A 22,078-nucleotide genomic window follows, 5' to 3' on the forward strand; every position below is an offset into this window, starting at 1 on the left:
TCTGAGTGTGGTGACAGCTCTCTGTAAGTTCATTGTTTGGGAGGTTGAAGCAGGAGAATTTCAAGCCAAGGCCAACTTGAGCCACAGAAGGAACTTGATTCCTGCGTCAACTATGTAATGAGGCCCCCATCTCAGAAAATAAACAAAGCAACTCAAACAGTGTGCCCCTTTATAGGACTTTTTGTTTATTGAGGCATGGTTGTCTTTACTGAATGATTTTGGACTCAATGGCATTTAAGCCTGTGGTGACATTTTTCTTCCCCTCTTCAAAATGGAGTAGCTTAAATGTGTTTGTCCACAAGGTGGTGCTCTTGAATAGCAAAGTTACCTAAGGCTGTGGCTTTCCAAGGAGAAACAGTTTAAACTGTTTTGAGTCACTAGAGGGCCTTTCCAGTTTATATTTTTGTTAGGTCAGAATATCTTTTTATCCTGAAATAGAAGAATTAAAAGCAGAACAGTTTCTAAATTTCAAATTCAAAGCAAATATGATCACCCTAGACATATTTTGGTGCAGGGAAAGCTGGGTTTGTGGGACTGTGACTTCCAGGTATTTGTTCTATAAAGGAAGACTGTGACTTAATCAGCACCTGTCTGAGCATTCTGTGGCTGTTCTGCTAAAGGAAGTCTAAACCTATAAGACCCAGGTACATCTGAGCATTTTGATGGGCTTAAATTCTGGACTTTAGTCCTTGGGCGTGGCTATGCCTGCAGTCCTGTTTTTTTTTTAATATTTGTTTTTATTACATAGTGTACAAAGGGGTTTCAATTCTAGAAGTACATGCATATTGATCAGCGTCACCCCTTCCATCATTCATTCCATCATTCTTCTCTGTACCATTCCATTCTATATATGGATCATATTTTCTTCGTCCATTCATTTGTTGTAATGCATCTGGGATGTTTGCATAACTTGAGTATTGTGAACATAGATATTCAAACTTCTTTATGATATCCTGACTTGTAATATACTGTGTAGATGCTCAAGAGTAGTATATCGGTGGATGATAAGATTCTTTGTTAAGTTTTTTGAGAACTCTCCAAACCACCTCCAGAGTGGGTGTACCAGTTTACATTTCCAACAGCAAAATAGGATTCCTTCTTTCTCTTGCTTCCCTACTAGCATTTGTTGTTTGTATTCTTGATGATGACCAATCTTACTGGGAATTTCATTTTCTTTTTAATTTTCAGTAGTTGTACAAAGGGGTTCTATTCAATTTTTTTTTTTTTTGTTGGTCGTGGGGCTTGAACGCTGGGCCTGGGTGCTGTCCCTGTGCTCTTAAGCTCAAGGCTACTATACTACCCCTTGAACCGCAGCCCCACTCCCATTATCTAGTGGAGATAAGTTTCTTTTGGTCTTTAATGCCTGGGCTGGCTTTGGACCTCGATCTTCAGATCTCAGCCTCCTGAGTAGCTAGGATTGCAGGTGTGAGCCACCAGACCTTGCTTAGTGTCATTTTGATTTGCATTTCCTTTATGGCTAAGGATGCTGAGTGTTTTCTCATTTGTCAGCTATTCTTTCTTCTTCTGAGAAGTTACTATTTAGCTCCTTTGCCCATTTATTGGTTGGGCTTTTACTTTCTTAAGTTGCTTGTATATTCTTCATATATAGCCTTTGTTGACTATATAGTTGGTACAGATCTTTTCCCATCTTGTAAGCTGCCATTTTAGTTTAATCACTGTTACAAGTTGTGCAGAAACTTTCTTGTTTGATGTAATCCCATTTGCTTCCAATTTACAGAGCCCTGGAACTCTACTCAGAAAGTTCCTGCCTGTGTCAACAAGTTCTAATGTTTCTCCTATAGTAGTTTCAAGGTATCAGGTCCATTCTGAATTGATACTAGTGTAAGGTGACAAGTCAATTTTTGTCTTGTATATGTGGGTATCTGTATGTAGATATCCAGTTTTCCAACTCCACTTGTCATTCTTTCTGATGGCAGCATAGAATTCCATTGTGTATAAATACCACATCTTGTTGATCCAATCATCTATTGAGGGGCATCTGGGATGGTTCCATATCTTTGCTATGGTAAATAGTGCTGTAATGAACATCATTGTGTTAGTGGCTTTAGTATGTCCTTGTTTCTAGACTTTTGGGTAAATGTCATGGAGTGGATTTGCTGGGTCGTAGGGGAGCTCTATGTTTAGTGTTTTGAGGAATCACCATACTGCTTTCTAGAGTGGTTGAATGTGTTCATACTCCCACCAACAGTGTAATAGTGATCTCTCCTGACCATATCCCCACTAGCATCTGTTGTTACTAGATTTCTTGATCATGGCCATTCTAACTGGAGTGAAGTGCAATCTCAGAGTTGTTTTGATTTGCATTTCTTTTTGGCCAGAGATGTTGAGCATTTCTTTATGAGTCTCTAGGCCATTCTTACTTCTTCAGAGAAGTCTCTCTTTAAGACTTTGGCCCATCTTTTAATGGGATGGTTGTTTCTTTGAAGAAGTTCTGTAGTGATTCAATTTTTGAGCTGTTGATGTATTTTATATATGAGGCCTTTGTCTGTTGTATGATTAGTGAAGATCTTCTCCCACTCTATGGGCTTTCTATTTAGCTTGCTAGCTATGTCCTTTGCTATTCAGAAGCTCTGCAGTTTAATGCAGTCCCATTTGTCCAAGCTTTCTTTAATTTGTAGTGTTTCTGGAACCCAGGGATTTCCCAACTCCAAAATTTTATTATTTTATTAAATGTTAAATGTATTAAATGTTGAATGTAATCACTTCTCTTCAGGGAAGAACAAATTGTTCCAATTGTTCAGGGACACTTTAGGATCTCTAGTAAGGACTTGTGTACAAGAGTGTGAAATAAAACTAACAATTCTGTTATTAAAAATTAAGAGCCGGGTGTTAGTGGCTCATGCCAGTAGTCCTAGTTAAAATGGAGGTTGAGATCTGAGTGTTGTGGTTTGAAGCCAGCCTAGCCAGGAAAGTTCATGAGACTCCAATCTCCAATAAACCACCCAGAAAAAGCTGGAAGTGGAGCTGTGGCTCTAGTGGTAGAGTGCTAACCTTGAGCAAAGGAAGCTCAGGGACAGAGCCCAGGCCCAGAGTTCAAGCCTCAGAACCAGCAAAAAATAAGACAATCCCCCCAAAGAACAAAACTAAGTACATGTCTATGATGGATCCATGAATCCTATGTCCTTAGCTAGAATTTCTAAATCTTGACAGATGATCTTTGGTACAATAGAAAATGATAAAACAAAACATCAAGTTACTGCTTTTCATTCCTGATAATGAGAGTGGAAGATAGAATGACTACTTAGGGAAGTTTAGGGATTAAATCAGTGGTTTTCCTATATGCAAAGTTGTAGGAAGATTTTCATGTAGATTAGGGGACTATTTAAAGATAAAAAAATGAAAACAGAGCAACCCTCTGTATAAGGTAAATGCAGTGGTCCTGTGTAAAGCCACTGGCATAGTTATTGGGCAGAGCCTTTTCAGTACACAAAGAGAAGAATTTTATGCCCCTTCTATAATAATACCTTTTGTAGTTTGAAATGGATTTTAAGTCATTTCATTATCCTTGTGATTATATAAAGAAATTTAGATTTTGACTATAAAAATATATAGGAAACATAGTTTCTCAAAATATGTAAGCATTTGTGAACTGTAGTGAGTAGTTATTGATTGGCAAGTTCTAATAAAATACACATCTCTTCCCATCACTTTAAATTTTATGTCAGTAAAGTTTTAACCTTCTTCTTTTTTCATGTTACTAAATGTATGGATTTTGGAAAGCTACTCTATTCCTACAACTACCAGAGTTGGCATGAGTAATATTTGATTGGAATTGTGTACTTAAAGAGTGTTATCAACATAGAACGTTAGTATTTAGTTGAAGGATCACTACAATCAGTGGTCTGTGGTTAAGAACACATTTACGTACTAAATATGCTTTCAGTAATTAGAGTGGAGTTGGTAGGAAATGAGCTGTCATATGCTACAGCTGGCTGAAAGTGGATATGGAGGAGGGGGGGAGTGACAGTATCTTTTGCTACTGGTTTCGTAAGATGATATTTGATGTTGAACATGCCCTCAACTATTGTGCAAAAATGAACCAAACATGAAAACACAAAACCGCAAACAAGAAGATGTGCCACAGATGGAAATCACTTACCAGGTCACCTGCTTTGAATTAATGATTTTTATTTTTATTTTTTAGCAGTATGTGGGAAGTGGGGCTTTAACTTTTATTTGGAATCTGGAATCTATTTCATGCACTCTATTTCATACACTGTTTTATACATACCAGTAGTATTACTGTACCACATTATGGTATAGTAATTTTGGGTGAATTATTCAGGATTTCTGTGTGTAGCTCTTGGCGTCAGTATTGCATTATTTTTATTTTTTTTTCCAGAAAAGTAAAACATTCAGTATAATAATCACATAGTGATTTGATGAATAAATGTTATGTTAGTTTATTAACATGTGATTCCTCTCTTCTCTCTTGATCCAGGGTGTGGATGAATGGAACATTGCTCGTCTGAATACTGTCTTGGATGTGGTGGAAGAAGAGTGCGGTATTTCTATTGAGGGTGTGAATACTCCCTATCTCTATTTTGGCATGTGGAAAACCACATTCGCATGGCATACCGAGGACATGGACCTCTACAGCATTAATTATCTCCACTTCGGAGAGCCCAAGTCTTGGCAAGTGTCTTATTTAATATTTATTGCCTTCTAGTTTTGACATTTGGGCATTATGCCTTTGTATTTTGCTTAAGGAATCTAGAAAGTTTGTTAGGAAATTTCTAGAGAGGACTGAGAACGTAGCCTTAGTGATAGAATGTTCGCCTAGCATGCGAACTGGGTTTGATTCCTCAGTACTACATACTTAGAAAAGGCCAGAAGTGGTGATGTGGTTCAAGTGGCAGAGCACTAGCCTTGAGCAAATAGTGTCCAAGGACAGTGTCCAGATCCTGAGTTCAAGCCTCAGGACAGGCAAAAGAAAAAAGAAATTTGGCCAAGTGGTAGAGTGCGTGCCTAGCATGCATGAAGACCTGGGTTCAATTCCTCGGTACCATATACCTAGAAAAAACCTGGAAGTGGTGCTGAGGCTCAAGTGGTAGAGCACTAACCTTGAGAAAAGTCCAAGGACAGTGCTCAGGTCCTGTATTCAAGTCCCACAACTGGCAAAAAAAATGACTTTGTGGAGGTATTCAAGTTATCTTAGCCATCTATTTTGGTCTAGTCTCTAAATGACAACATTATTCAGTGTTTGGGTAAAAGGAGAGGAGGAGATGATTCAGGACTCCTATTAGCATAGGGAGAAGAATAATGACATGTAGTGTGAATGTGCCTCAGTATTTCTGTCTTCCCTCATCTTTCTGTGCAATGATAGGAACATGTTGCATTTCTATAAAATATATGTTACATTCATTATCTGTTTGTAATGAGCCTATTGGTCACTGTGGTGTCCTTTGTAGTCAGCTGATTTCATGTTCTAATTTGTTTCCATTGTTTTGGGTATGTTCTATTTTCTATAGTGTATACAGAAACATGTGCTTTATAGTCCCAGAAATGTGCTACTTCTGATGCTTGTGAACATGATGGGATCTTCTCTAGGGGCTTGTGTCAGTTTAGAGGGTTTGTTGTCTCTAATTTGAAGATAGCCTTGTTCAATTTCTCCTTTTGTGTATTTTTGAAATACAATGTGTGATACTTATCCTTATTTTTAATTTCCCATGGGGTGTGAAGTTGTAAGCTTTTGCCAGAAAAATTAAATATAGCTAAATTCCCTATGGTTAACATAAATACCTAATGGTTAACAAATGGACATTTTAGATGGAAATAATGTTTTATTTGGGTAAAGGGTAAAGGTCCTAGAACGTAGAAATTCTTTTTTTTTTTGGATAGTCTTGGGGCTTGAACTCAGGGCCTTGGCCCTGTCCTCAGCTCAAGGCTACCACCCTACTCTTGAGCCACAGCCCCACTTCACATTTTCTAATGATTAGTTGGAGATAAGACTAGCCTTGAACCAAGATCCTCAGGTCTCAGCCTCCTGAGTATCTAGGATTACAGGTATGAGCCACTTCGCCTGTCGCGTAAATAATTTAGAAAAGAGCTTTATTGTCACTTTCAGAAATCATAATGTTTTTGAAATAAGCTTTTAAAGGATGTAAAAGCAATCCAAATTCATGGAAATATTGGTGGGGAGGGGGTGGGCAGTATCTGTGGCAGAGTGAAGACTTGAAGAACCACATATTAGGGTTCTAGTTATTTATTTATCCAGTTCTGGGGCTTGAACTCAAGGCCTGTCCTTGGGCTTTCTCAATGTATCAATCTACTACTTGAACCACAGCGCCACTTCTGGCTTTTTCTGCGTATGTCTTACCAAGGAATCAAACCCAAGGCTTCATGCATGCTAGGCAAGCACTCTTCCACTAGGCCACACTTCTGGCCTAGGGCTCTAGTCTTTATTCTGCCATTAGTATTTGTGCCTGCAGAAATATCTGCACTTCTGTGGACCCCTGTGTTCTTATCCACAAAATTATTAAGTTTGTAGAAATAATCTTTAGTTTTTTTTCTCTCTTTTGTGGTTTATTATCAGCACTAGGAATATTTTATTTACTTAGCAAAATGAGAGGATGACTGGGTAACATAAGCGCTTGTGTGTGTCTGCATATGTGCTTTCCTATGTGATTGTTGAGTTGCATCTAGCCTTCGCTATGTAGAAGTTCCTTCTCCTCCTTCTTTTCCTTCTCCGCTGCCGCCAGTCCTGAGGCTTGAACTTAGGGCCTGGGCACTGTCCTTGGACAGATTTTGCTCATGGCTAGTGCTCTGCTACTTGAGCCACAGCTCCACTTCTGGCTTTTTCTGTGTATGTGATACCGAGGAATTTAACTGAGGGCTTTGTGCATGCTAGGTGAGCACTCTACCACTAGGATATGCTCCTAGCCTCAGCAGTTACTTTACTCTGGAGGATGTATTTTCCTGTGTTATAACTGTCCCCTCAGTGTGTCCTCTTTCTCCTCTTAGCCTTAGAAGCTGCATTTAATGCCTGCTATGTTCTCTTCTACAGTTTAGGGTGTGATTGATTACTGTACTGACTGTCTATGACTTCCCCCATACTTCAGGGCCATACTGCTAGGGTTTGAACTCAGGGCCTCAGACTCTTGCTTTAGTTTTTCTATTAGTTAAGCTTTACTTCCAGCTTTTTGATGGTTTATTGCTGATAAGAGTCTTAGGGATTTTTCTGCCGGAGCTGGCTTTGAACTGGGACCTTCAGTTCTTAGCCTCTTGAATAGTTAGGACTGCAGACATGAATCACCAGTGCCTGGCTACTTTTGCATGTTACCAGTGTTTGTGAGCACTCCCTCTACATACTTCTCTTCACATCCAGCATCCTGCAGCCTATCTGTGGCTGTCTTGAAATTAATGAAGATCCATTCCTACTGGTCTCTTCCCCCTCCCCGCACTTAAGAACCGTCAGCATGTAGCACACAGGATTGATAACTCTGGAAAAGAATTCTTATATGCCCTCTAAAGAATGTTTAGATTGCTTAAGGGCAAGTAAGGAAATAGAGCATTTTAATAAAGATTCTTGTCCGAAATGTAGGTATTAAGAATACCAGGTTTCCTGAGATTTTTGAGTCACTGAAGATAATGTACAGCTCCAGTCAGAAGCCGTGAGACAAACATTTGTAGCCACTATGCGTGGCAGGTCTGCCAAGTAACTGTTCACGTGCACAGATTTATATTGAAGACACTGTAGAGAAGTTGATGATTTTTTAAACATTTCTGGCATAAAGGTTTAAGGGAAAAGAATCCTTCGAGTAAGCAGGTAGAAACAGCTTTGACAGCCAATGGAAAAGTATTTATTTTCTTGGAATTAATATTGACTTCGGAGCCAGAAGACCTGTTTTAAAAATCCCAATCTGTCACTTACCAGCCAGATGACTCAGGGCAAATCACTGTACTCCTTTCATCATGAGTTTCTTTCAGTGCCAAGTGGAGACATGATTTATTTTCTGTCACTAGGAGGGATCAGAGATATACTTGATATAAGAGCACTTGGTAAAATATTAGCCACTATTTAAAATTTATAATTTGTATTATTTTAGTAGCTTTATGAAAAATATGTTTATGGTCATAGTAGTATCTATCTGAAAGTCTGAATTTGACATGTTTTTGTGTTTAGTACAATGAACATTTGAATATGTGATTTTTTTTTCTCTTAAGCATTATGTGTTAATTTTTCAGGGATACAAAAATTTAAATGGTGCTTTGAGTCTTTCTTTTCCAGATGGGGTTCAAATTAATGAGTAATCAGTTTTCAGAGCTTTCTTGTGCTCGGTAGAGGAGGAAGGTGTGGCAGAGAGAATGTACCTGAAGGGTGAGGAACTCCAGGCCCAGAGTACAAGGACCACTAACTACATCCCTCAAACAAAACCAAATAAAACATCTCTAGCAGTGCTGGATGGTTGTTCCCCAGAGCATAGGCAGTAGTTCAGAATAAACCTCTGCACTGAACCTGACTGGAAAATCTGCCATTTGCCTTTTCTAACTTTAAACATTGCTTTCTTCCTTATGATTTATATAGTCACATTTACCATACCATAGCCCTTTATTCATTCATATATTATACAAGAAATTTTAAAAGTTATAAAAATTGAAAGCAGATTTTAGAGACTGTACTATATTTTGATATTCATAGGTTGTGTAGTAGAAATCTTCACACAACACACTTCAAATTTAATATATAATTTTGTTGACTCCAAGGCAGTTTCATTATTAAAAGATTATATATACTAATTCTGGAGTATCATTTATAATATGTATTTTAGAGAGGATGTAATAACAAATCACATGGCCTTTAAAAATTATTTAAATTTTTTTGCTGTTATTTTAAAGGTGGTTTACAGAGTAGACCATCTCTTAAAATTGTTACTATAAATATGATGTACAGTTACATAAGTGAGGTAAAGAGTACATTTCTTTTTGTCATCCTGCATGATCTCTTTTTCTTCTTTTTCTTTCTTTTTTTTTTTTTGTTGGTTGTGGGGCTTGAACTCTGGGCCCGTGTCTGTCCCTGAGCTCTAGCTCAAGGCTACTGCCCTACCTGTTGAGCTACAGCACCACTTCTGGTTTTCTAGTGGTTAATTGGAGATAAGAGTCTCACAGTCTTTAGTGCCTGGGATGACTTTGAACCTCAGTCTTCAGATCTCAACTTTCTGAGTAGCTGGGATTACTGGCATGAGCCACCACGGCTGGCAACTCCATGATCTCTTGTATGATTTTCTGATATAGACAAAAAATGTTTGCTTTACAGTGTCCCTTGGAGCTAATGTTCTTTACAAAGACATTGTGCATCAAATAAAAGGCAAGTTAGATGGCTTGCTTTTGTTTTCTTCAGTTCCTTCAAGTTATTTTTCTGTTATTTAATGAAGATTAAAATTATTTAGGAGATTCTGGGTGGTGAAAGAAATATTTGGTTGTTTATTGTTTTATTTTTGATATCTAAAGTTGCATGTTACCTGTTACCTTTGGGAAGTTCAGCTGCTTTGAAAATTGTTGAAAGTTTCCCTCTCCCTCTTCCTCCCTCCCCCCCTCTGTCTCTCTCTCTCTCCCTCTTTTTTTCTTTTTTTTTCCTTGCTAGTCCTGAGGCCTGGGCACTGTCCTTGGACACTTTTTGCTCAAGGCTATCATCCTGCCACTTGAGCCACAGTGCCACTCCAGCTTTTCTGTGTATGTGGTACCAAGGAATAAAACCCAGGGTTTCCTGCATGCTAGGCAAACACTCTATTACTAGGCCAAACTCCTGGCCCTGAAAATGTTTCTTGTTGGCATTAGAACGTTTTTGATAGGGGCATGCATCTTCTTACAAGCCTATATTTTATTGCCACCTTTTAGAGTTACTGTATTTTAAAATCTCATTGAAATAGTATTTTTTATTAATACCAGGTCCTGTTATAAAATATTGAATTTACGTTTGGTGATTTATGGCATTATTGTTTCTTTCTTATTAAATACTTTTTGATCATACATCTGTACTGGTTGCTTAGACAGGAGTTATCAGCACCATAGTAAACAAGATAGAATGAACTTAGTTTATTTCAAGATAGTTTTCATATTTGGGTCAATTTTCTCTTTTTGAGTAAATCTCCAAAAATAGGTTTAGAAAGTTCTGTTGTCCTTAATTATATACGTATGTACGTTTGTAAAATTCATTAAGGAATTTGTCTTTAGGCTGGGCAATGGCTTACGGCCGTGCTGTAATCATACTCAGGAAGCTGAGATCTGAGGATTGTGGTTTGAAGCGAGTTGGGCAGAAAAATTCTCATGAGATTCATACCTCCAATTAATCACTCAAAAACCAGAAGTGGTGTTGTGGCTCTAGACCTAGCCTTGAGCTCAAAGAGGCTCAGGGGCCGTGTTCAGGGTCTAAGTTAAATCCCTATGACCCCACCACCACTACCACAACAACAGTAATAAAATTCGTCTTTAAATAAACCACTACTCTTCCTAAAAATCTAATTAGTCTATTCTTAGATTATTAATGATTCATAGGTTTTATTGTAAGCAGAACTGCTGGCAATTTTCATTATATATGAAATTAATTGAATATAAAACAAATCTCTGTTCTAAAGGTTAAATGGGCAATTGCCCATTAATTTCAACAAATCAACATGTAGTTCAATAGTTGAAAACAATAATAGGTATACCTTATTTGATGGCTTTTAAAGGATACAGAAAAACAGGCAAAAAACCATATCCTAAAACAATTTAAGCTTATGGGTCAAGAGTGAGGCCTAGTGGTGGAGTGCTTGCCTAGCGTGCATGAAGCCCTGGGTTTGATTTCTTGGTACCACATACACAGCAAAAGCTGGAAGTGGTGCTATGTGTCAAGTGATAGAGTGCTAGCATTGAGCAAAAAAAAAAAAAAAAAAAAAAAAAAGAGCTCCAGGACAGTGCCCAGACTCAGAATCCAAGTTCCAGGACTGTCCAAAAGAAAGAGTTTAGGCTTAGTTACATAATTGAGTAACTGTAGCATGTAATGAAGGACCTGGCTGTGGATTAGATCCTTACCAAACAAGGCAGAGATATATATTTTTTTAAAGAATTTATTAATGTTGATTTTTATATCATTTTAAATGATAAGTTTAAGAAACAAGTGTTCAAGGAGGGAATCTCTATTTACAATCACTGGGACTTAGTCTTTAGAACTTAATCAATATTAGGCTAAGGGTTTGTATGTCATAGAAACATTAATTTAAGAAATAAAACATTATGTCTATAGAGTCATAGGTTTTTATGTCTATATAGTTATGTTTATATTTCCATTACCATGTCCATAGCTTTGGGTATGCAGTTATTGAGTCCTCGCTCTTGTACTCTTTGGATTTAATAGCTACGTATTAGGGATACCATGCGCCTTTTGTTCCTTAGGTCTTGACTTGTGTCACTCAACATGATTTGCTCTAGGTTCATCCATTTTCCTGTGAATGACATTATTTTATCTTGTCTGTTGGCTATGTAGAATTCCATTGTGTATATATACCACATTTTCTGTATCCATTCATCTGCAGTAGGGCATCTGCATTGTTTCCATTGCCTGGCTATTGTGAATAGTACAGAGATGAAGATAGCTGAGCAGGTGTCCTTGTAATATCTTGGGTCATGATGTTTAGGATAGATGCCCAGAAGTGGTATGGCGGGATCGTAGGGAAGGTCTATTTTCAGTTCTTTAAGAAACCTCCACATTGCTTTCCTGAGTGGCTGAACTAGTCTGCATTCCCACCAGCAGTAGGGTTCCTTTTTCTCCACAATCCCACCAGCAACTGTCATTGTCTGAGTTCAAAATCTTGGCCATTCTTGTTGGGGTAATGTGGTATCTTAGGGTTGTTTTTATTTGCATTTCCTTTATGACCATGGATGATGAACATTTTCTCATATGCTTTTCTGCCATTTTAATCTCTTCTTCTGATAAGTCTCTCTTTAGTTCCCTTGCCCATTTAGTGAATGGTTTATTGGGTTTTGGGGGGGGATTAGTTTCTTGAGTTCCCTGTAGATACTGGATATTAAGCATTTGTCAGATGTATTGTTGGTGAATATCTTTTCCCAGTTGGTTGGCTGTCTCTCTACTTTTGTGACTGTGTTTTTATCTGTGCAGAAACTTTTTATTTTTAGGTAGTCCCATTTCTCAAGTCTCTCTCCAATCTGTTGTGACCCTGGGATTCTGTTCAGGAATCTTTTGCCTATGCCTATGAGTTCCAGTGTCTCTCCTACTGTATCATGTAGCAGTTTCATGGTTTCCGGTCTGACGTTGAGGTCTTTGATCCACTTTGAGTTAATGCTTGTGCATGGCGACAGGCTAGGGTCAATTTTTAGTTTTCTGCATGTGGCTGCCCAGTTTTGCCAGCACCAGTAATTGAATAGGCTGTGTTTGTTCCACTGTATATCTTTGGCTCCTTTGTCAAATACAAGTTGCCTATAGGTATGTGGTTCTATTTCTGGGTCTTCTGTTACACTGATCTGGTCTGTTTTTGTGCCAATACCAAGCAGTTTTTGTTATTACGGCTCTATAGTAGAGTTTAAAGTCTGGTATTGTAATACCACCAGCATTGCTCTTTTAAGGCAGAGATATTTTTATTTATTTATTTTTTATTTTGTCAGTCATGGGACTTGAACTCTGGGCCTGGCTGTTGTTCCTGAGCTCTTCAGCTCAAGGATATTGCCCTACCCCTTGAGCCACAGTGGCACTTCCAGTTTTTTGGTGGTTAATTGGAGATAAACGTCTCATAGACTTTAGTAGCTGGGCTGGCTTTGAACTTTGATCCTCAGATATCAGCCTCCTGAGTATCTAGGATTACAGGGGTGAGCCACTGCACCCAGCAAGGTAAGGATAATTTATAGGAGCATTTCTGGGTAGTGGTAGGTCTTTTGTTCCACGTGGAACCCAGACAAATAGTGATTTGTGCACATAGAAGAGCAGCTGAGTATGAAAAGGAGTAGTTAATAAATGCTATGTGAAATGTATAATTCAAGGAATTCTGCAGTATGAGAAGGCATGAGACTGCTGAGACAATGTCAAAGAAAGCTTCAAGGAAAGAGAATCTTGGTGGGGTCAAGAGGTTGAGAATTGAAGCAGAGGGGTACACTTAATGGGAGAAGTGAGGCTGAAGCCATGTGAGTTATAAAATAATTCATAGGCCATCCTGTTGGGAGTCAAGTGTGCATATCTAAGAAGATTGGGGTTCAATTGTGGGGCATCTTAAGAAACCAGGTAGTGGGCAATGCAGGTTTTATATGATAGTAATAAAACTGTAGCCATCCTGAGATAGATGGGTAGAATTCATTCATGGCAATAGCTGAGGGCAGGTAAAGGTTGGGATTGTGTTTCAGGAAGATGGATACAGAATTTTGAAGATAAAGTGAAGAGGATGTTATCAGTAGCAGTAAGGAGGCACCTTTGATATTCCCAGTTTGTAGAGCAATAGGAAATATATTATGAAATGAAATGAAAAAGCTGAGAATGATTTCTGTTAACAGGAGATCATGAATGTAATTTAGGGTATGCTGAGCCTTTTGAGGTGACAGGAAATGTTCCTACAAGTGGTAGCAGGTGGTCAAGGCCATAGAGCTAGAATTCCTTTGACTGAGATGAGTAGCTATACATGGACTCCTCTGCATCCATGCCCACCAGTGTATCTCTTGCTTAGCCACTAAGTTTCCCTGCTATATAGAAGCAGTGTTGGTAGAGGATGGGATTAGGGAGAGGAAGAAGGCAAGAGATGCAATGACTGCTTAAGAATCTCTGCCATAGGGAACAGAGGTCTAGGCTAAGATGACAGAGAAATAAAGGCGCATTCCCAAGACCTTTCACAAGCAGTGAGTAGATTAATTCATAAAATTTGAGAATTCATCAGCTAGGCTGCCTTCTTGGGATCTTTGAATTTACACCTTACATCTTTGAATTTTCAGCCTTTGATATACCTGTCTGCTCCTGATAAAGTGATTGTTTGTGTGGATATATATCTTGGGCATTTTCTTAAGTACATTGAATATATGGGTCAATAGGTCAGGATCACCTCATTACTTTGGAGATGTCATGAAATACACATCTCCAAAATTTTACTCTTCAGAGCCTTTCATTATTGTTCTGTAAGATGGCTGACAGTTGTTAAGTTCCTCATTTTCTTAGGATGCCTTTATGAAGGCATCCTGATTCTCCCAGTTACTGTTTATTGCTGGCAGTGGGAGGTTGTAGTGATTTTGTCCCTGTGATGGTATGAATACAGAAGAAAAGTTTAGAAACACAAAACTAGATTATCTTAAAGGGCCTTCCATCCCTGTGAGTTGAGTAAATTTAGAGAACAAACTTGTTCTTTGAGTCTCTTGGGCTTTCTTGGCTGAATGACATTGGTTAAAGGAATAGTATGATTTGAGCAAAAATTTGTATTTGTTAAGATGGTACATGCTTGTGTTTTGCTGCTTGACTGTTGAGTGAAGCAGCTAAATTTATTGTTAACTTTAAGTAATGATTTGAAGCTACCATAGATTCTTAAAAATTAAAACTAGCGGGCCGGGAGTTCGGCCTAGTGGTAGAGGGCTTGTCTAGCATCCACGAAGGCCTGGGTTCAATTCCTTGATACTACATACATAGAAAAGCTGGAAGTGGTGCTGTGGCTCAAGTTGTAGAACTCTAGCCTTGAGAAAAGTCCAAGGACAGTGCTCAGGCCCTGAGTTCAAGCCCAGGATTGGCAGAAAAAAACCAAACAACCAAATAAACAAAAATAAAACTAGAATTTTTTAGTTCCATTATCTGTGGAAATCTGATGATGAGCAAAACTATAATTACTTTTTCAGTCGTATTGGCATTTTACTAATGATCAGTCAGTATTGATGTCCTTTGTTAGGCCTTTGTGAAACATTATAGAGCTTTGTACTATTATTTAACAATTAATTTAACAAAGCATAAAATTGCTAACACTGAAGTGAGAACCAAGCACAGAATTTCACAGGAATGTACTTGGGAGTAAGTGGGTTCATTTTGAGCAAGATGATAACTACAGCAGAGCATATGACTATCATCTCCCGGAAGCTTTTTTCACTCCATTGTGCTTCACTGCATGTTACCACAGAGTGGTTCCTAGTGTGAGTGTCACTGCATGTTACCACAGAGTGGTTCCTAGTGTGAGTGTCAGCCCTATTTCAGAAATATTGCTATCTGTCATTTGCCAGGCAGTGATTGGATATGAGTCATTAATCCTTTGATGATTTCAGAGGTGATTGAAGTATAGCATGGGTTGGTTGGCCATAAGGATTTTATTCATACTCATTATGATGAGTATGAATAATCAACTGGATTGTTTACAGAATTTAGAAATAAATTGAGACAGTATCCCAAATCAATAAGAAAAGTAGAACTATTTGAGCAAATTATATGCTCAAAGTAGAATAGTAGTATCCAGGGATACTACTATTTCCTTGTAGAAGGAAATTTAGAAGACTTGGCTAATAAGGCCCACCTAGGTAGAGAGGTAAAAGGCTTGCTAGAAGAAGAAAATGGGATTAGACAGGTGGGATAGACCTCCCTTGCTTTTAACTTCTCCTTCAGCACCTTAGGCTATTTATGGATTTGCAAAGCAAATGATTAAACTTAGATTGAAGGACTTTAACTTTGGTGCCTTCCCTCCCTTTTTCTTTTTGGGGGGTGCTGGGACTAGAACTTGGCCTGGGTGCTGTCACTTAGATTTTTAGCTCAAGGTTAGTGCTCTCCTACTTGAGCCAAAGCTCTACTTTTGGCTTTTTAGAGTTTATTTGCAGGTAAGAGTCTCATGGACTTTTCTGTCCCAGCTAACTTCTAACCATATCCTCAGATCTTAGCCTCCTGAGTAGCTAAAAGTATAGATGTGAGCCACTGGTGCCCAGTTACTTTGGGAATTTTTCAGAATAAAAAGGATATATAAATATATCTGTTCACATCCAACCTTTTATGTATTGAAGAGTTACCTATTATATGTACACATGTGTATGATGAGGTAGATGATATTCTTGACTGGGAAATACATATAGACACGTACATATAAACATGTACATGCTGCCTATATAATACACACATGCACACACATATATATATCTCTATATATATCTATATACCAAACATACATGCATACAGATTTTTTCTGGGTATTTAAAAATTAATATAATTTTGTTATTAGGTATTTTTTGGAGGGGTTACCATTTCATAAGTCAAGTAATGAGTACATTATGTCACTTCTTCCTTCGCTTTTATTTTTGTGATTGTAATTCAAGGATTAAAAATAACAAGTGGCCTTAAAATGCATTGGGTTATTGTCATTTAGTTACGCTAAAATTTTATCTCCCCAATTCAGTTGGAATAATTTCATTAGTAGAGCCTTAAGGAACAGGATATATGGTTGAATTTTCTTTTAGTGAATTGCCTAGCTATATTGAATCCAATTAAGTTTTGCATATGTTATCAGTGGCATTAAATGCAACCATGTGTGGTGTTAAGTATATTCAGATAAGTTCCATCAGTAAAAGGAACTTCTATTTAATACATATTGAGCTACTAAATATAGGAAATAAAGGTCTTCAGAAACAGTGCATCTTGCTTGAAACATTAAATGATCAATTAAATGTATTTATAATATCTGTAAATTTCCTTATTAAAATTCTTCTAAAATTTAGGTTAATATACTATTTTATGAGACTATTTAAAATGTGTTAGTACTTCATAATAAATAATTTCGAGTACTTCACCTTTGAGAACCCAAGAACTTGAAAAACTTGAGTATTTTTGTTTTTCAAGGGTGACAAATTATGATTTAAAAAGCCCCATAATCAAATCAAAGTTGCATTTTAAAAGGCTGTAGATTTTTCGTTTAAAATTGAGTTGAAAATTACAATGTTTTCAGATAGACTTGAGGCAAACATACTTACAATAATTTTATGTCCCATTCTGGTCGAGGATAAAAAGTATTTTAGAATTGAAAATGACGGCAACTTTTCTTTTTCTTTTGGTTGGTTGTAGGGCTAGAACTCTGGCCTTAGGTGCTGTTGTATGTGAGCGCTTCAGCTCAAGGCTAGTGCTTTACCACTTTGAGCCTATTGGTTAGTTGGAAATAAGACTCTTATGGACATTTGTGTCCTGATTGGCTTTGAACCTCAATCCTCAGATCTCAGCCTCCTGAATAGCTAGGATTATAGGCATGAGCCACCTTTGCCCAACCAACTTAAATTTTCTTTTGTTTTTCCTTTTCTTTCCCATCCCTCCCCCTCCCTCTCTCCCCCTCTCTCTCCTTTTTCTTTTTTCTTCTTTTGCCCTTTTCTGTTCTTTTCTCCCTCCCTCTCTCCTTCCTTCCCTCCCTCCCTCCCTCTCTCCATTCCTTCCTTCCTTTCTTTCTTTTTCTCTCTTTCTTTCTGCCAGTCCTGGGGTTTGAACTCAGGGCCTGGGCCTGTATTATCCTTGAGCTTCTTTTGCTCAAGGCTACCATTCTGTCACTTGAGTCACAGAGCCACTTCTGGCCTTTTCTGTTTATGTAGTACTGAGGAATCAAACCCAGAGCTTCAAACATGCTTGGCAAGCACTCTGTTGCTAGAACACAGACCCAGACTCCAACTTACATACACCAAAACACAGTGTCAGTGAGCTAGAGTGCTATGAAAAGTGGGCTTGGCCTTTGATTCCGATCCTTAAAATACAGTTTTTTCATCCTTAAAATGCAGTTCAAGTGGTAAGAGTGGGTGATTTGTAGGTTTATTTTTCTTCTAATCAGTATGTGAGGAACAGGATGTTGTGATTATTATCCTAATCTCTTCAGTGGAATTTGAATTGTTTTACATGATATTAATAAAGGAAAGAATATCCATGGTATACTAGCTGAAAAATTATGAACTTGAAATTCTATTTATGTTTAATATTTCAGGTATGCTATACCCCCGGAGCATGGGAAACGACTTGAAAGACTAGCCCAAGGTAAAACTTGTTTTCCATTTCGTGTCTTGATAGGTGCTGTTATTTTCAGGAATTTTGCAGTAATTCTTTACTGTTACTTTTATTCTTCTCCAACTATTTTTAAATGTTTCTTTAATCAAACAATTTTAATTTTTTAACGTAATTTGTGAGTTTCTTCCCTGTAACATAGTCGTCATTATTTTTTTTTTCATTTGGGTGCTTATTATTCATCAAGTAAATAACAGTTTAATGTATTTTGACTATTTCCTTTTGTTTTCTTTTTCTTTTTTTTTGCCTGTCCTCTGGGGTTTGAACTCAGGGTCCGTCTGGGCACTGTCTTTCTCTGAGCTTTTGCTTGAGGCTAGCATTCTACCACTTGAGCCATAGTGATACTTCTGGCTTTTTCTGTTGATGTGGTATCCATGTCAAACCCAGGGCTTCATGTATGCTAGGCAAGCACTCTGCCATTATACCACATTCCCAGCCTTTTTCTTTTCCTTATTAAAATAACATATGAAAAGCAATTGTGTCAATAATTTTTTCTTCTTTCAAACTATATTCTTCCAAAGACTTTGCTACTTTTATGCTTCTGTATCATTTCCTGAAAGGGTTGTTTCATTTCACCTCCAACACTCAGCTCAGCTTCTTTCGCTGGCTGGGCCTGGGACTGTCCTTATGGAAGTATGAACGTGAATGTACCTGAGTAGCTCCAGATGAGAACATGTCTTCTTGGGCAGAAAAAATTAACTCTACAGCAACTGCAACTTTTTCTTTATGATTCTTCATCTTCATAAAGACCATAATGGGTGCACCCTTTACTTGCTTGTGTGTGCAGTGTTCAGCACATAATTGGAGTACATAGTTTACTACATATGTATTTCAGGATTGCAGTAATTACAGCAGCCACCTTAAAGAAGATGGCTTTGCCTTCACACGTGTAGGTCAGTCAGTCCCTGCCATCTTTACCTTGATTTACTGTCTACCATCTACACTGAAGAAGATGTAGGTTAGTAGTGACTTGCTTGTGGAGAAGGTAGTGGTCTGTTTGAGTGACAAATATGAAGAACAGGTTCTGTGTTTAGACATGGTGTGGGTGAGCACTGCCCTTCTTGTGAGGCACGGATGTAGATTTTATTGGGTTTGCCTTCATACAGGAAAGGACTTTTCCCCTTCCCCCATTATATATGCTTTCATTTAATAATGAAATAAGGATACTAAGAAATCCTGTTCTTTGTCTAAACAGTTCTAAGCAGAAATTATTAATTAGGTTACCTTTCCCCAAATGGTAGGAGAATATTAGAATAGTTAGAGTATCACATATGTAAGAAGCATTGCTGTAATTTTGACAGGCCAATAACTATAAAGCCCTAGTGGGTTTTTTTTAATGTAATACATTATAGTAGTAATAGCAATGTAATTGTAATGTTGAACTTTGTTAGGAAATATCTTCATGAATACTAAGGTGAATTAATCCTGATTCTGGGTGATGGATTATAGTGGAGTTTAGAAGATTATTACTGTAATTCTTAAATATATAGGCAGTGAACTTTGTGCTTCAACTGTGTGTTCAACTCTTCTCTAACAACTGTTCCACCATTTTCTATTAACCTCATCACTGGAGAACTTTTAAACTGAATCCAATATAAACTGTGCTGTGAGCCACCAGCTGAAATTTGTCATGTAAACTGCCTATTAATGCTTTGAAGCAAACTATCTGAAAATGACATTCCAGGAAAATGGGTACCATTTTTTTAATCAATAAGAGGTTAATAAACTTGAATGATGGACGTAAGCTTTAAGCTAAAGCTGTTTCACAGCATTATTTTGAGAGATGAGGTAGGAAAAAGCCCTATAAAACAGCGGAGGATTTGTATCCACTGACCACATGCCAGCCAGATTAATTGAATTCTTCTAAATAATTAAAATGATGAAATAATGCAGCAAATGTGATGGAGCATTATAGGATATATAGGTCAAGGCAGCACTTACTACATAAAATGAGAAGTGGGCTCAGATGTTTCCCATTACCTTGTCTGCATGTCATAATTATCACGCTTGCCTTTTATGCTTGAGTGCGTTCATCTTCCTTTCTGAATCTTGATTGACTGGGGCACTACAAATATTTTATCTGAAAACATCACCCTGAATGTAATAAAGCCAGGAGTTCGATTTTACTCTTCAACTGCCTTTTCATTTATAAAGTTTTTTTTTTGTATCATATAGACATATTTAATAGAAAAATCTCAAGTGAATTGTTGCAATTTTCTTTTTGGTGGGTCGTAGGATTTGAACTCTGGGCCTGGACACTGTCCCTGAGCTCTTTAGCTCAAGGTTATCGCCCTACCCCTTGAGCCACAGGGCCTCTTCCAGTTTTCAGGTGGTTAATTGGAGATAAAAGTTTTGCACTTTCGTACCCAGGTTGTCTTTGAATTGTGATCCTCAGATCTCAGCCTACTGAGTAGCTAGGATTACAGGTGTGAGCCACTGGGCTCAGCTATTGTTGTAATTTTTATGTATGCTATGTTTGGCTATAATACCTTCTTTTTGGTTTGTTCATTTGTTTTTCTTGGTTGGTTGTAGGGCTTGAACTCGGCTAGGATTCCAGGCATGAGCCACCATGCTCTATGTCTTTGCATTTTTTCTAACTTTTTGGTTTGATACAATTGAGTTGCAAATAAGGAGAATAGAAGTATAATGTTAAATCTTGAATGACAGTTTGGGTGACATTGTTTTTAAAATGTCTGAATTTCATCTGTTTTAGAAATAAGATAATATCTTTGTTGTTACATTAAGTTAAGCAACATAAAGATGAAACTAAATTGAGAACAGCTAAAATTTTTTTGGAAGAGCAGATTCCACTTCTGAATATTTGAAAAAAAATTGTAAATGACGTTGGTGATAATGTTGGTTACTGAGGAAAAAAAATGTAGTTTTGAATGTTCTGTCAATATGAAAGTAGGAATGGCTACCAGGAATCTTGCTTCAAACAAAATTACAGAATTGAGTTTGTTTGTTTATCTGTCTGTCTGTCCGTCCGTCCGTCCGTCCGTCCGTCCATCTATCCATCCATCCATCCATCTATCTCTCTATCGTCAGTCCTGGGTTTTGAATTGAGGGCCTGTGCACTGTCCTTGGGCTTTCTCAAGGCTAGGGCTCTACCAGTTGAGCCACAGCACCACTTCCGGCTATTGTCTATGTTGTACCAAGGAATTGAACCCAGATTTTCATGTATAATAGGCAAAGTACTCTAGCACTAGGCTAAACTCCTGGCCAATTTGTTCTTTATTATAACAAGTATTTTGTCAGCTTATGTGGATTGAAAAAATTTATGTATTTTTTCTATGGAGAGATTCTTGAATTATGTGTGCATAGAATGAACGATGTATTTATGTTCCTGTATATGTATATGTATATGTATATGTATATGGCCTTACCATGTGGAGAGGCTACCCTTGAACCTGAGGGCTGTAGTTGAGCTTCCTAAATAAATAGACTTAGCATGTACCACTGTGTCCCTATTGATAAAAGCAGAGCAGTAAAAGAACATAAGATTATTGTTATAAAGGTTAATTTACTTTTATAAGCATGCATATGTATGTATGTATGTATGTATATATGTATGCATATATGTATATTTATTTTTCCCAGTCCTGGTGCTTGAACTCAGGGCTTGGCCACTATCTTATGAACTTCTTAAGACTACTGCTCTATCACTTGAGCCACAGTGCACTACTTCTGGCTTTTTCTGTGTATGTGGTACTGAGGAATTGAGGGCTTGCTAGGCAAGCACTCTGCCACTAGGCCATGCTTTCTGTCCGACAGTACTTTTAGATTAAAAAAAAAAATGTGTGTGTGTGTTTTTTTTTGGTGGGTCATGGGGCTTGAACTTGGCCTAGGTGCTGTCCCTGAGCTTTTCAGCTCAAGGCTACCACCCTGTCTTTGAACCAAGCCCTATTTCCCATTTTCTAGAGGTTAATTGGAGATAAGAGTCTCAGGTCCTTTTGTGTCTGGGCTGGCTTTGAACCTTGATCCTCAGATCTCAGCCTCCTGAATAGCTAGGATTATAGGCGTGAGCTCCCACACTGGGCTTACATTCAAATTTTTATTGTAAATATAATATGCTGAGGTACATACAGAATAAGGAATACA

The 22,078-nt window shown here is 37.8% G+C and overlaps 1 protein-coding gene across 3 annotated transcripts in view; it reads left to right on the forward strand.

Moving 5' to 3' along the window:
- Kdm4c (lysine demethylase 4C) overlaps positions 1–22,078 on the forward strand; it is a 313,858-nt gene that overhangs the window by 44,397 nt on the left and 247,383 nt on the right. For all 3 annotated transcript variants that reach the window (XM_090329959.1, XM_090329957.1, XM_090329958.1), the window contains exons 5-6: positions 4,463–4,656; positions 17,901–17,950. In XM_090329959.1, coding sequence (XP_090186085.1) covers positions 4,463–4,656; positions 17,901–17,950 — 244 coding nt within the window. The remainder of the gene's footprint in view (positions 1–4,462; positions 4,657–17,900; positions 17,951–22,078) is intronic.

The sequence above is a fragment of the Megascapheus bottae genome, chromosome 3 (assembly GCF_031878675.1).
Source record: "Megascapheus bottae isolate mThoBot1 chromosome 3, mThoBot2.hap1, whole genome shotgun sequence".
NCBI lineage: Eukaryota > Metazoa > Chordata > Mammalia > Rodentia > Geomyidae > Megascapheus > Megascapheus bottae.